The sequence below is a fragment of the Paracoccidioides lutzii genome (genome assembly GCF_000150705.2).
Source record: "Paracoccidioides lutzii Pb01 unplaced genomic scaffold supercont2.28, whole genome shotgun sequence".
In the NCBI taxonomy this organism is placed as follows: Eukaryota; Fungi; Ascomycota; class Eurotiomycetes; order Onygenales; family Ajellomycetaceae; genus Paracoccidioides; species Paracoccidioides lutzii.
In genome coordinates this window covers 356,948-372,984 of record NW_015440974.1, presented here as the reverse complement: position 1 = coordinate 372,984, position 16,037 = coordinate 356,948, and the positions used below count along the sequence as shown (strand labels likewise).

General features: G+C 36.2%; 1 protein-coding gene across 1 annotated transcript; it reads right to left on the bottom strand.

The window, feature by feature from the left end:
- Window positions 1-1,804: 1,804 nt before the first annotated feature.
- On the bottom strand, window positions 1,805-2,071 carry PAAG_12487 (hypothetical protein; the record flags this gene model as incomplete). Its single annotated transcript, XM_015847967.1, has 1 exon — window positions 1,805-2,071. One exon carries the CDS (start codon window positions 2,069-2,071, stop codon window positions 1,805-1,807), a length of 267 nt encoding a protein of 88 aa, XP_015702434.1.
- Window positions 2,072-16,037: the final 13,966 nt, after the last annotated feature.

The window sequence follows — 16,037 nt, the reverse complement described above, 5'->3', positions numbered from 1 at the left end:
CAATTAGTAGCTGCTTCAGCATAATAGCAGGTAGTCAAGTTAGTGAGGATAAAATGAAGGTATCAGTATTCAGATCCTTCAGATTAATTAGCTACTCTACATTATTATAATTGAAAAGACTCAGTGATGCAGTGTTCAGATCATAATCTGTTGATATCACCCTGGGCTTTGAGACTATCAAGTATGTCAGTGGTCCAAGCTTTAGATCCTTTATAATACCTCTGAACATATAGAGAGTGTCAGATAGAATATATATATTATTGAAATTCAAATTTGCATATAAGATATCATTTTCTGTAGGTACTATTATCTCAAAGTAATTTCCAGCATTCACCTATAGATCATAGTGAATATAGCTCTAGTGCTTCAATAGACCAGCAGATATGAGATTAGTGAATAAGTCTGGTATCAAATAGATGTAGTCAAATTCAATTAATTTTTTCCTAACTGAGATAGAGGCGACCTCAATTCCTTGAATCTTTAAAGTAGCTTTATTGACCACTTGAATCATAAAGCCACTAATCTCTGTTATTCAGAAAAATCATGATTGATCACCTGCAATATGACATTCAGCCTTGCTATCTCATATGATGAGTGAGTTGATGATTGATTCAGCAGAGTACACAGGTACCCTAATAACCTGCACTAGATTCATCATTTGGAATGTCTCAGAGCTGCTATTTGCAGTTGATGAGGTCTTTTTGCCCTCACTACTCTTCTTATTATTATATTTCTTTATTCTCACTGCATTGGTGGTCCTTCATTCTTTAGAGGTACTATCTGAATTGACTGTCCAGCAGAGGCCACTATGATAATGCTCATATTCCAGGCAGATTGAGAGGTCAGAATTTGAATGTCTGCCCATTTGATAATCTTCATGTCCTCTGGGTCAGCCTCTATAGGTCAAATTATTTTGAATATTGCTGCTATTATTAGAACTCACGGCTGTGTTTTCAGTCTGAGCCATGTTGGCTAAAGAATTAGCCACCTGGACAGCCTTCTTAACCTCTTTGAGAGGGTTCAATCAAGAGTGTATTTCCTCTATGATTGAATGAACATCTAACATGACAGACTTTGATTTGAACTATTATATCTTCTTGATTTTCTTTTACATGTAGTTTCATCATATATTGAGAAGTGCAGAATAGAACATATGGAATATCATGTCATTTGGCAGTAAAATATCAAGTATTTCCAATTTCATAATAATGTCATTGAACTTATTGAAAAATATGTATATATCAGTGACTTGGACACCACTCATTGATGTAAACACCAGGACTGCTTTCATGCAGAGCTGTGTTCTCAGGATGAAGAACTCTTTCTCAACTGTGTGTTAAAGGGAATAAGTAATCCTGCTCTCATCATACTTATTAAAACAGGGCTTAATGCTGGCTGCCATTATGTTTAAAATGAATGTGTAAAGTCAGTGATTTTTGATCTCTCAAAAAGAAGTCTATTCAGGGTCTTCACCAGGACTTTTGACTTGCTTGTCCTCCAATATAACCTAGCATTGAGCATCAATTAACTTGGCCTTTATATTCATATGCCAGGAGAGGTAATTCAAAGATCTGACTAGAGCATTCAGCTTGATGGCATATTTAGTATTCTGTTTAAACTGGCTGATTATCTTGCTGACACAGCTATCCAGATTATAGAGATTATATTGCATTTAGGACCTCAAGTTTAGATCTCATGCTGATGATTGACTCACTGGCTAATTTGCAGGCATTGTAGCCCTGTCATTCTAAATGTGAAGCCCCTTTAATTGAAGTTGAAGCTGCAATTCTTTACACCTCTTTTTTTAAAGTTCTAAATCAATTTTTTGATATTCAAGATCCAATCTCCTCAGTTGTAATTCTTCAGAGTCAGTTGCTGGCAGTGAGTTAGAGATCACTGCAGATATCTCTACCTCATCTTCTGAAGGAGTTAGATCAGTATATTTAATATGATGTAGGTAGACTAGCCTCACTGTAGTAGGGGTTGTAATCAGCTCAGCTTGCTGATCAGGCGTTTCAGGAGGTCCAATCTTAGAACTTTTGAACACTTCTGGGGGGGTTGGTGAGCTCATGGCCCTTTAGTCATTTTTAGATTAGTCAGATTGACTGGATTGACTTGATCATAATCATAAGTGAATCATTATACATTCTGTCATATCATATTAATCTTCTTTATAATAGAGTAATCTTATTCAGTGAGATTCTTACCTATAAGCTTGATTAAGTAGATTGACATGTTCTTGTGTGATCAGTCACTGAAAAATTAATGAGTTGCAGATTTTTCTTTCACCCACTAAGTGAATAGATTGAATACAGAAAAAAAAAATAATAATATAAGAGTGTATCAAATCAATCAATTGATATAAAATAAGATAATATTATATTGAATGAAGCAAGCAGTGATTAATATATACTATATTTGACAAGAATTCTCTGAATTAATAATTATTTACACAAAATAGATCTCATAACCTATGAAGGATAGATTGCTTGATTGATTATATAGTGATTACTAGCTATACGGAAGTTATATACAGTGTGAATTATATAAGAAGGCGGATAGGCCTGACAACAATAGCTTTAATTCATCTATCTAATTAAACAGTTGTGATAAGAATATTAAACTAAGAATTAAAATAAAAAATAAATAAGCAGCTGAATATATAGAAGTAGTTGAAGATCAGATCAGATTAATTTTCAGAGCAGATATGATTGAGATCAGAATGAATTAATTTTTAGAGTATAGCAGAGCAGATCAATCTTAATTCATATACAAGTAACTGCACTATAATATTATTCCTCAATTTAAAAGAGTACTTGTCTTCAAGCAGCTACATTAAAAGTAAAAAAGAGCAAAATGAAAATTTATCAAGCTTATCAGTAAACTAATTGCTTTGATCATCATTTATTAGATTTCTATAAATTTTCTTTTATACCTTATTAACATTAGAGTTGTTATTGAATTCTTGCTTAGAGGCTAGGATTCTTTTAATAGTTTAATAATAATTGAGCTTAAAAGAATGCAAATAAAAGTAATAGTCTTCAACTTAAAGATCATTAGATTTACAGTATATACAACAGTTTTCTTGATAGAATTTTTTCTTATTGAGAAGATGATATTGATAGAGCATGTAATGGAAAATCATCTGAAAGATCAAGAACATTAACTTGAATCTGATTGAGATCTATAAAATCATGATGTTCATAGTGATTAGGGTAATCAGAGTAATTAAAGTAAGTCAGACTATTAAAGTAAGCTGAGCTGTTAGTAATTTGAGTAAGTTAGGTGCTCAGTTAAATTAACTAAGAAGTGTGTAGCAAGAATGAATAGAAGGAATTAGAAGCTAATTACAAAACAACATACAGAAATTTCTTGTAGATCTGAAGAAGGTTTAGCTGCTGAGTTAAACAATTTTAAATTAATATATTGAGGCCTTAGTAGAATTGAGATATCTTTGAAAAATTTAGTCAATACTAAACTCTGACTTTATAGAAAATATGTTCAAACTTAGCAATATAAACTGTTAAAAATTCAATTGAGGTTTAATAGAGAGGGCTTTGAACAGGCTAGAATTGGAATCAAGATTGAGAGCTGTTGATTTTGATAAAGCTTTTTGATAGTACTCTTAAATTCCTGATGAAAGACAGCAAGAGAAGCTTCTAAAATAAAGGTAAGAAAAATAAAATTTAACAAAGGTTTTGAGCACTCAGTGAAGCTCAATCAGATATAAATATAGATATAAATATAGACATAAATATAGATATAGATATAGATATAGTATGATACCAAGGCTCTGTATACTAGCTCCTTGTTCTCATACTGCTTATCATACTTATTTACTAAAGTACTTATCTTCATACTGCTTATCAAAGTACTTTAGGATCAGCATATATCAGAAGATCAGCATCATCTCAAAATTCAGCATTCAGAATCAGCACAGAACAGCACTTCTCAAAAATCAATTCTTTAACATCAGCATTTCCTGGAGGATAGAATCAATACTTTATGAAGATTCAGATTACTGTATTGCTAATTTCCCATTTTATGAAAGATGAGAGATAAAACTTATTACTACTCATTCATGTATATAAACACTCTGAATCTCCAAAGTTCCTTTAATGGATTTAGTGGTTAGCTACTATTCAATTCTATACATATATTTCATCTATTGCTATCCTCTTCCCTTTATAGTACTCGCAGTGTCTATACATCTACCCTCTTACAATTTTAATTATAGAGCTTCTCACGCTTCTTTTTGACATTTAGTTCATCCACCTTAGTGTTTTCATACATAGACATAGATTTGAGCATTCAGCATAGTCGTAACTACTAAGGAGCTCATATAGATATAGACATATAGATGTAGACCTGCTACTCAATCTCTAGAGCTTTTTGAGAAAGAGAAGTTTAATATTATATCATGACTCAACTAGAGTCAAGATGATAATAAAACAACAGCTTCAATTTATCTATTTAACTAAGCAGCTGTGATGAGAATACTAAACTGAGAATTAGAATAAAGAATGAACAAGCAGCTGAATATATAGAAGTGGTTTATAAGGGGCTGAACCCCTAGATTCGCTCTGGCTAACTGACTCAGCCTAGCCATCGTTTGCACGTGCGCACGTGATCATGCTATAAGAGCTTGCTTAAGCTCATGTTCTCATCTCATTCTTTTCTTCTCTTTCCCAAGCAATTTGTCCTTGTTATATAGGAGGACTAGTCTCTAGTTCTTAGAGCTTAATCCTCTACATTACAAATTGCTTCACTCCTTTCATTGATAGGCCACTGGGAGTCTTAATTCTATATTATGAAGCTTAGCAAATGTGCTGATATATGACAGACTATTGAAAGCTTTAAATTCTGCATCATGAAGTTCAGTGATAGCACTGGTATATGAATAGACTGGGTTAGCAATTGTGCTAACAAATGAATGAGCAATATTGAAAATGTCTAGCTGAATGAGATAAAGCAGCAGACTTGTACAATGAATACACAAATGAATTAACATAAAGCAATGAGCAGGGACACCCTCAGCAGCTTTGAACAACAATGAATGGCCTTTCTTCAACAGCAGGAACAGGTCCAGCATGAGAACAGAGATTTAATAGCAGCTCAGCAAGCTGAAATAGCTAATCTATAATAAGCTTTGAACATCTTAACATTAATCCTCTCTCAATTGAACTCACAATCACTTATTGCAGTCAGAAGACAAAAGATCAAGCTACTGGACTGTGAGAAGTATGATGATTCTAATCTGAAGCACTACCCTCAGTGAGAGCTAAAGCTTCAATCAAAACTTAAGATTGATGGGAAAGCTTTAGGTAATAATGAGAAATGTGCTTGGTATGTGTACTTGAGATTGAAAGAAATAGCAGCAGCTCAAGTTTACCTCTGAGTTGAGAATAATAAGAACAAGATCAACTTCACAGTAGAGAGTTTATTGAAGTAGACACACATACTCTTTAGTGATTCTTCATGACAGGAAAAGGCTATGCAAAAGCTCAACAATCTACAACAGAGTAGAAGTGCTCTCTTTGACTTTCTGTCTGAATTTAATCAGCTACTGCTGGAAGCTGGTGGTCATGAATGAGATGATCATATTAAAAAGAGGTATTTGAAATCCGCTCTAAGCATGGAGCTGAGGGAAGGCATGGTGGGTATAAGAGAATCATCTCTGTATGAGAATTACTGCAGATAGCTTAGATTAGTTGATCATCAACTCTCTGAGCTTAAGACTTTAAGGCAGTAGTCTAAACATTGTGAGGGCAGATCTTCTTCAGATCATACAACATCTAATTTATACTCTTCACTTTGTCATGTTGTTCTTGATCAATGAAATCAATCTCAAGCTTCTACTGATGATTTGATGAATCTCTCTTCTGGTGCTGTGACCCCAAGCACCCACTACATCAAATTGATAAATCAGACAGAGATTAATCAATGAAGAGAGCAAGGCTTGTGCCTGAGATGCAGAGCCAGAGGTCATATGATTAAGAGCTGCTGATTCAAATCTCTCAGACACCCTGTCACCTCTATAATAGCTAAGGTGATCCCCAAGCTAGTACTGGACAATGATAATGTGGATATGAATGAGGATTCAGGAAAAGAGTAGCTTCAACTCAAAGACACTGAAAGAAGCAAAATAAAAAGCTTATGAAAAAGCAATGAAGAAGATTTAAATCTAAGATGATATTCAAACCCTTCACTGTCAATGCTCTAGTAGATAATACCTTTTCAACTAGAGCAATGATAGACAGTGAATGTAATATCTATGATCTTATTTCTCAATTCTACATTAATAAGCATAAGCTTCTATGTATTGAAATTCCTCCTATTAAAATGATCAGCTTTGAAGACTCCATAAGACTCTCTATGAGCATGATGACTGGCATTCAAATTGATATAGGTGATCACATAACTGAACAGGCCTTTCTCTACATAGTGAATGAGTTACATGATCATGATATATATTTAGATAACCCCTAGCTGGCCCAGCAAAAGGTGATCGTGATCCCTCATTAAAGAATTGTGAGATTTGAAGAGAGTGGCATAGAGGTAGAGCCTAGTTCAAATGCAAAAGCTGATGTGATTTCCATTTCTGCTATAAGCTTCTCTAGACTTGTGAGCACTTGAGAGAAGTGAAACATCAAGATCTTTGCTGTCAGTTTGACTGATATTCAAAAGACTCTAGAAGTGAAACCAAAGATTGACCCTAGAGAAAAGCTACCTGAACATTATCATGAGTTTTTGGATATATTTGATAAGGAAGCTGCTAATGCTCTACCCTCACTTTGTGGCCCAGGTAGAGATCATGGGATTGAACTGATTAAAAAGACTGATGGTAGCATGGAACAACCCCTTTGGGGCCTACTATATAATATATCTTGAGAGGAACTACTGGCTTTGTGAAAGACTCTTACAGATTATGTAGATAAGAGTTTTATTAGAGTGAGCAACTCTCCCACAGCTGCTCCTATACTATTTGCAAAGAAGCTTGAGGGTGGGTTAAGATTCTGTGTAAACTATCAAGCTCTTAACAAAATTATCTGAAAAGATTGATATCCTCTATCATTAATCAGTGAGACTCTACAGTAAATTGAATGAGCTAAATAATTCATTAAGCTGAACATTATTGCAGCTTTTCACAAGATTTGAATCATGGAAGATGATGAGTGAATGACAGTCTTTAGAATCAGATACAGGCTATTTGAGTGGCTGATTACACTCTTTGATTTGGCTAATGCTCTGAGCACATTTCAAAAATATATCAACTGGGCATTACATGAATATCTGAACAACTTCTGCTTAGCCTATTTAGATGACATCTTGATATTTTCCTCAAGAAGCTTATGGGAGTATTGTGAGCATGTACCAAAGATGCTTATGCATCTACAGGAAGCAGGCCTGCAGGCAGACATCAGAAAGAGTGAGTTTGAGATGAACAGCATAAAATATCTTAGATTCATCATTGAAGTAGGCAAGGGTATATAAATAAATTCAGAGAAGGTTAAAGCTGTTTTAGAATGAGTGACACCTACTACTCTTAAGGGTGTACAAGGATTTTTAGGCTTTGCCAATTTCTATAGACAATTCATCAGAGATTTCTCAAAGATCACAATTCCACTGACAATTCTTACATGCAAGAATGTTCTCTTTTTGTGAATGAGCAAGGCTGAGAAAGCTTTTAAGTGTTTAAAATCAATGTTTATCTCTGCTCTAATTCTGCTTCAATTTGACTCTGACCATGAGACTATATTGAAAATGAACTTCTCAGGTTATGTCTTAGAAGAAGTACTGCTACAATATGATGAGCAGAGCATTCTACACCTATGTGTTTTCTTTTCTCACAAGCATTCACCTGCAGAATGAAACTATGAGATTCATGATGAGAAGTTATTAGTAATAATTGAGTGTTTAAAGAAATAGAATGCTGAGCTACAAAGTGTAAAGAAATTCAAAATTCTCACAGATCATAAGAATCTAGAATACTTCATGACTACACACAGACTAAATGAAAAACAGCTATATTGAATGAATATTCTCTATCAATTCAACTTCAGAATTGATTATTAGTCAGAGAAGTTGAACACTGAATCAGACACTCTATCATGAAGAGAGCAGAACATGTCACAGGATGCTAATGATGAGAGAATCAAGTAGAGGCAAGCTCAACTACTTAAATTTAATGTACTGGCATCTGAAATGAAATCAAGAGTGACTGCTGTCAGTGTGAAACTTGAGATGTCTCTTCAAGCTCAGTGAAATGAGACTCACAAAAATGACAAGATTCTGCAGTATCTGAAGCAGACTCTTTGTAAGAAAAGATTCAGATTTTCTTCTGAACTCAGCATTAAGATCTCTGTCTCTGAGTGCTCTTTAAATGAGAATGAGGAGCTTCTTTTTCAAAGTCATAAGTAAGTGCCAGACTTTGAACCTCTTTGAACCAGATTAGTGCATAAGGCTTATGACTAATCTCTTACTGGCCATCCTGGGTAAGAGCAAACAGCAAAAGTTCTAAAACATGAGTTCTATTGACCAGGCTATGCTACTGATGTGAGAAGAATGATCAGGAACTGTCATCTTTGCAGATCAAACACTGCATGAAGAGATTGACATCAGAGACTGTTTAAGCCTCTCTTCATTCCTGAATGCATGTGGCAAGAGCTTTCTATGAACTTTATTATGAACTTACCAAGCTCTAAAGAATACACAAACATCATGATTATAACAGACAGACTAATCAAAGAAGTTATATTAAAAGCAGTTAAGAAAACTGATGCAGAGACAGTGGCTAGAGTGTTTCTTCATGACATCATCTCTTAACATGGCATTTCTAAAGCAGTAGTGTCAGATCAAGGATCAGCTTTCACAAGCATGTTTTGAACTTGAGTGTGTGAGAAATTAAACATTAAAAGATGACTTTTCACAGTCTATCACTCAGAGACTAACAGAGCTACAGAGCAAATGAATCAGATTCTGAAAATCTATCTATGTAGGTATGTTAGCTTTCAACAGGATGACTGGTATGAATGACTCTCTCTGGCAGAGCTGATCATCAATAATAGAAATGCTGTCTCAACAGATGTGAGCTCATTCTTTTTAACATATCTTTTTCATGTCTCCTTCATTGATATAGCTGATGCATCCTCTGTTGAAACACCACATAATCTCATTGAGTTTGCAGATGATTATATGAGAAAGATCTATGAAGTGTTGAAGTGAGCTCAAGTAAAAATGACAGATGCTCAGCAATCTCAAGAGAACTATGTGAATAGATGAAGAGACTCAGCTTCAAGCTTTCAATCTGAAGATAAGATCTGGTTGAGCTTAGAGAACATGAGAACTAATCACCTGTACAAGAAGCTGAATGCAAAATACAATCAATATACTGTGCTAGAAAAGATAAAATCTCATGCTTACTGACTGAATGTCTTATCTGACATTCACAATGTCTTTAATGTAAAGCTTCTACATGCAGCAGCAACAGATTTCTTGCCTAGTCAGAGGCAAACTGACTGGCAGCCACCTGCTATAGAGATCTCAGAAGGACCTGAGTTTGAGATTGAGAAAATTTGAGATGAATGAACCTACTAGAGGAAAAAGTAATACCTTGTTAAATAAGTAGATTGGGCTGAGCCTACATGAAATGACACAAATCTCCTATAAGAACTGAAGGCTTTGGACACTTGGGAGGCCTCTCAGCAGGCAAAATTAGATGTAAAGACAGCTTTAAATAGTCATAAAGGTCTGCAACAAAGAGGGAGAAGGGGGGTATTATAACAGACTGAACTCCTAGATTTGCTCTGGCTGGCTGACTCAGCCTAGCCATCATTTGCACATGCGCATGTGATCATGCTATGAGAGCTTGCTTAAGCTCATGTTCTCATCTCATTCTTTTCTTCCCTTTTCCAAGCAATTCGTCCTTGTTATATAGGAGGACTAGCCTTTAGTTCTTAGAGCTTAACCCTCTACATAATTGAAGATTAGATCAGATTAAACTTTAAAGTAAATATAATTGAGAATCAGATTAAATTAATCTAAGTAACTGAATATGATTGAGATCAGAATGAATTAACCTTTGAAGCATAGTAGGACAAATCAACATTAATCTATATACAAGTAGTTGCGTCGTAACAATATTAACAGAGAAATTTATAAAATTATTAAAATTATAAAAATATATCTTATTCATATATTAACTTAGTCTGGTAAATATTATAAATATTATTATTCACTAGTAGACTTGTTTTGAAACTAATTGAATTATTCTTTAATTACTTACTTGTTTAATTATTTTATAATTTTATATATCTTCTATTTATAATTTATTTAAAAATCTCTTTAACTTGATATATAACAGCATTTAACTAAGAAAATATATTACAAATATTATATCAATCTTTAGTTTCAAATTATTTATATATCTCAAATTAAATATATATTTTAAATTAATTATATATATTAAATTGATTATATATATTGAATTTTTACAGATTATTACAACTATATATCCTAATTAAAATCAAACTTATATATATTTATGAATATATATATATTTCATTTTATTCTTATTGTTTTTTTTTTTTTTTTTTTTTTAGATAATAATCATATCTAATTGATCATATTTAAATTAACTAATCATTATAAATACTATTATTTTATATCTACTATATTCTAATTATTTATCATAATAATATAAACTATAATTCTATAATTTTTATATTAATTATTAAAACTAAACTTTTTATTATCTCACATACTGTTAAAGAAGCAATTTGATAAGAAAGATTCTTTACTTAACTTTAATTTGACTTACAACATAAGTTTTAAATTCTTTATAATAATAAATAAAGTACTAATATATTTATAATAAGGAATTCTATATTCTTTACAAAGCTTCACCATGTTGATATATATGAAAACTGGCTCCACGAATGTGTACATGCTGATAAGGTAAATATTTAATAGACAAGTACTACAAATATATCAGCAGATGATTTGATAAAGGCTTTAATTTGATAGAGATATAAACATTTTGTTAAATTTTTAGAATTAATAGATATCACTGATTTTATTGAAAAACATATAAAATAATTGATCTTCTAGACAGTCACACTCATTCTGCTTATTTGAGCAATCTTTCCAGCTTCATTCTCTATATCATATATTTATTTTGCTGGGGGTGAGGGGGGGGGTATGTCAGGATAACATGCAATTGCATATAGTGATGAGTCATTTAGTTGCTTAGTCATTCCAGCATATTCTTTTGTAGATAAATACCACCTTCTTTCCTTCTAGTTCGTTAGATGATAGATGCAGAGAAATATACTGCTTGTTTGATGATTATTAGCCTGTGAGATATCCAGACACATATATATGATGTCATGTTTGGGACAGTCAACAAAATGACAAATACATTCCTGACATTAGGTTGCAGCTGGCAAATCATTCATCTAATGTCATCCAATAATTAACATTTCATGGTTTGAGCTGTGAGGAAATTGGAATTGCAGAAACCATCACATCAGTGTGCTGTCTGGTGAAAGTCCTTTACATTCAATATTGTGTCTGAAACCAGAAGAGGTTCATCAGCTGTATGAACGCTTCATGATATCTTGAAGCAGGAGTGCTCGGACATGTGAAGAGCAGCATGCATAGTTACAGGGGGAAAAATTGATAAATGCTGGGTTCTTCTGTATGCTGAACTGTCCTTTGTTGTCTGAGTTGTCCGCCCGAACCCCATTCACGAACTACATCCTGTGTTTGGTTCGTCGGATTCAAGATGATCCCAACGTCAACACCAGCCGCAACGCCCGGTTTCCCTCAGTCTTATTCAGGAGATATCTGAGGGCGGTTGGAAAGTTTTAATGTCAAACCGAACAGAAATCTTTCTTGGGGATCTTGTTTAGGTCAATATACCATGGCCCAAATATGTGTTATCTGGTTTGGAGTGCAAAGGGCGCTACCCTTTTCCCGTGTTTATCATTTCTATTCTTCCAATGACTGAAAGTTTTAATTTTGCTAAGCATGCGCGGCGAGATATCCTGGGATGAAGGTTGAGGGATGGAGTGAGAACTACTCTGTTCTTGTCGCGTTACTAACGAAATAATTGACCACGACATATTTTGGGCAGACGAACCCACCTCCTTTCCCCTTTTTTTGGGAGTTGGGCAAACAAAATCCGCGCCAGCTGGTGGATTGTTATCCACAATCCTACCCGTTGCCGATGTCATTCCAGGACTTCCCGTATTCTCAGCATATTCGGTGATTGGCTTGCCGCATTCACAAATCTATTCCGCGATTGAACCATCCCGGGTTATAAAATCGGGAGATCATTACTTGAAAAATGTAGTGGTGTCTTCACCGCCTTCGGCCACAGCATGCATTCATTCATAGTACTCCGTGCCCACACATGCATTCCGTTCTTACGGGGGTTGCTCTGACGTTTGCAAAGGGTCTGGCAGGGAGTAATGATTCACTCCGTAGCTGAGAGTCCTTAGCTTTCAAGGAAATTTTGCTGCGGATTCCCATGGGTATTGAAAAAAAGTAAAAGTGGCGTTTCAGTCGCCGTTCATCAGTTTCCTTTTCATCCTATTCAACCAATGGCAAGTAGGGGGGTTGGTTGGTTGGGGGAACGTGAAATGGGCCCTTTAGTGCGTTAAATGGCAACCCACCAAGAGATAAGATTTTGTGACCGGAGGGCAATCTGATACATGCCACATGGCCTTTGGATATGTTGTGACCAATCCAGGCCCCCCAGACCTGTGAGTGAACTACATATAACTGATTATGGGTGGAGAGTCATTGATGATTTATTTTCGGGATCCGGGATCCCACTGCCCGACCTGTTGATCCAATCATGCCAAAACAGACCCTGTCACTTTTCCTTTCCCGTCGACTTTTTTCATCCCCCTGCCGCCTAGCGTCCGAATTAGTTAAACGACAGATGTTGCCTCATGTTGATGACCTCCGCCTCCTGGTTGATGCGCATCCCACATCGCTCCAAACCTTCAAAGTCGGGGAACGAGATGATGGGTTAGCGACGGGAACGGGCGTTCATGACAAGCAAGTTCTAACAACAACATAACCCTATCCTATCTCGAATCCCTGCTGCATAAACCTCTTTCCTTCATTCATTCTTTTTCCTAAGCGTCGATTATGTTCTCTTCACCCTCAAAGGAACACACGGATCCTTTTTCTTGTTACTCTGCAAATTGGAAAACTTCAGGCGCTGCCCTTGCGCTGAATGGTACCTCTCTAGTGGGATGCAGATACGTCATCGTGTCTATAGATTCTGTCGACGTGGGTCTCTCTTCATGAAACTTACCTTCAAACAGTCCCTTGTTGTGTCCGTGTCTGGACACGAGAATTTATCTGTTCGCTAGGCTTTCAAAACATCCCATATTTAAGCTTCTGAAAACAGGAACTGATTGCTCGAGAGCTGCTTTTTGACTTTTGGCTCCAACTCTCTTGGCTACAACTAATAACTATCTGATCTCAAGATTGATTGCATGCTGACTCATGATGTCAATCTCGGAACCTTTTCGTGATTAATTAGTTAACTAACTAATGTTTCTCGTTCACGTGTGATTGGTTATCGAACTTGCGATATCCGCTTTTAGTTACCACTGTTTTGTTTGCTGTTTCATCCTCCTTTTCTCGAATTATGTCGCCTGGGGATGCTTGTGAGTCTTCCAGTCGCACGGTACCTTGCATTGTGTAATGCTACACACGATCAATGTTCTACGGGGCTTCCCTTGGTAAGTCTATCGTGGCAGGGAGGTAACATTCAAAGGGAGTCTGCTTTTTTGCTCACCGCATGGAGATTATACATAATTTACAAACCACATTGATCGGTTAAACTGAAAGAAAAAGGCTTTTATTCACAGTCAATTGCTTATTTGGGGGCCAGTTCTCGCTGCGCTCTGACAGAATCAGCAATGAACTGTACACCGCAATATGCTAAAAAACATTGGAAAATCGTCGGATGCCTGTCGCGTACAATGGGTATGGAAAGTCTAGGAGTAATATATGACCCCACAAATCACCTACATGGATTGCTGTTAGATATCTGGTGCTACGGCGGGAACACCGGAAAGTAGAGTCAACGAAGAAGGGCACGGAAATGAATTGAGTTGGGAAAAGGAAATAGGACTTTGATAGAGACCCTGTGTGTAAGAATTAGGCTCTACTGAAGGACTTCTTCACACATCCCTCCTTTTATTTTTTTCGCAATCTTGGTTATTCAACTCAAAAAAAATATGTATATTATTATTACTGCTACTCGACTGAAAATAGGACATGACGACAGAGCTGATATCCCACGAACACACAGAATTTCAGCAAATTGTTTCCCGCCCTCTTGGACTTATTCTTCATTCCCTTTTCCTTTCCCTTTGCTTTCCTTTCTTTTCTTTGATCCTGATATTTTCCTTTAAACATCTACCGACAGGATCACCAGTTCGCCTTTTCCAAAGTTTCTTCACCGCAACATGGTATTTTTCCAGGATACGGTGGTGTTTTTTGCAAGAAAGAAAAGGACGCCACAAAGCAGGAGAATGCACAAGTAGGAAGAATTAATGGCTCGAAACGGCTTAAGTTACGGTTCTTAATTGGTGATTGGGCGAAAGGGTTCTTATTCAAAACAACCCAGCGGATAATTGACAAATTTCTATACCCGCGCTCCTCCATGTAGATCGATCGAGGGCCCCCGCAGCGCATGCCATATGTATAACTACGAAATACGGTGTCTTTGGAATAACTAGTCTCTTTCTTCTTAGCCCTTTGGTCGATCTTGTAAAGATGAAAAAGAAAATGAAGACATATCCCTGCGTAACCATAGTGGGTATATACATATAAATAATTAATATTTACCAAAATATATATATATATATATCCATGTGATTTTGAGACCGAACAAAAAGGAGTTCTTAAGTCCAGCAAGCCTGGCTTCGGCACGGGTAATTAACAAAACCTTGAAAATAAGGGCCAAAGACGCGATTGTTCTCAGACGCCTGAAACCAGCAGTTAGTTTTATGTCCAAGGAGATGCTTGTAACTAGTTAACTTCTCGTTAACTCTGAAATTTAAGAATTGCCAAGGACTGAACGTGAATAGTATTAATATTACAAATAGAAAGCAACTATACAGTCCTTTACCCCGCATGTAGGATATCCACAAACTTCAAGAAGATGAGATGATGCTGTGCAGGCCAACAGCGACAGCATGAACTGGGGTCCGTCCCTGTTTGTATGATATTGAGGAGGGCTTCCAAGGCTCAGATTTTCAGTTCCTGTCTCTGACAACCAGCTTGTAACTTGGCCATTTTGCTTTATGCTTCATGTTCAGATAGCTTATTTGATATTTATCATTTGGCATTTTTTGTATGACCGTGGACGCCATGGAGGTGATGTATGGATAGATGCGGATCAAGGGTGGCCGGGAGGCCTTGAATGGATAATGACCGCTCAAAATTATTGGTGTATCTCCAATACATATTTGTACGGATATGGACATGGGCATGGGCATGGCTCTGGTCCTGCAAGAATGGTGAAGTAATTCAACCGTTCTTTTGAACTCCGTTTTAGGCAGCATTGGGCTGGGAGTCTTGCGGTAAAAGTTCACGAATCTATTAATACATACTCCGTACTCGCAGGATAATAGCGGGGCCAGGCTGAACTTGAGGTTAAGATCATGAAGTTTCGAAATACAGGAATGCAGTTTGCTAAAATGAAGGAGCCCTGGGAGAACTTAAGATCAAATACCTCGCCAACTTGCATAACTACCTGCACAGGGAGGTGGGGGGATACAATCCCAGACCGATATTTCTCAGAGCAGTGCTACTGCCAATAGCAATACAGAGCGGGCATGGAATGCTTCCACGAGACAGGCGAGATATAGAGAGAGAGTGTGTGTGTGTGTTGTGTGTGTGTGTGTTGTGTCAGGGGAAGGCAAAGAAAATCTGTCAGGTGGCTGGGCCGATGCATTGCATACCATCATCGTCGTAGGCTTCGTGGCTGCTGATGTGTCAGTGAA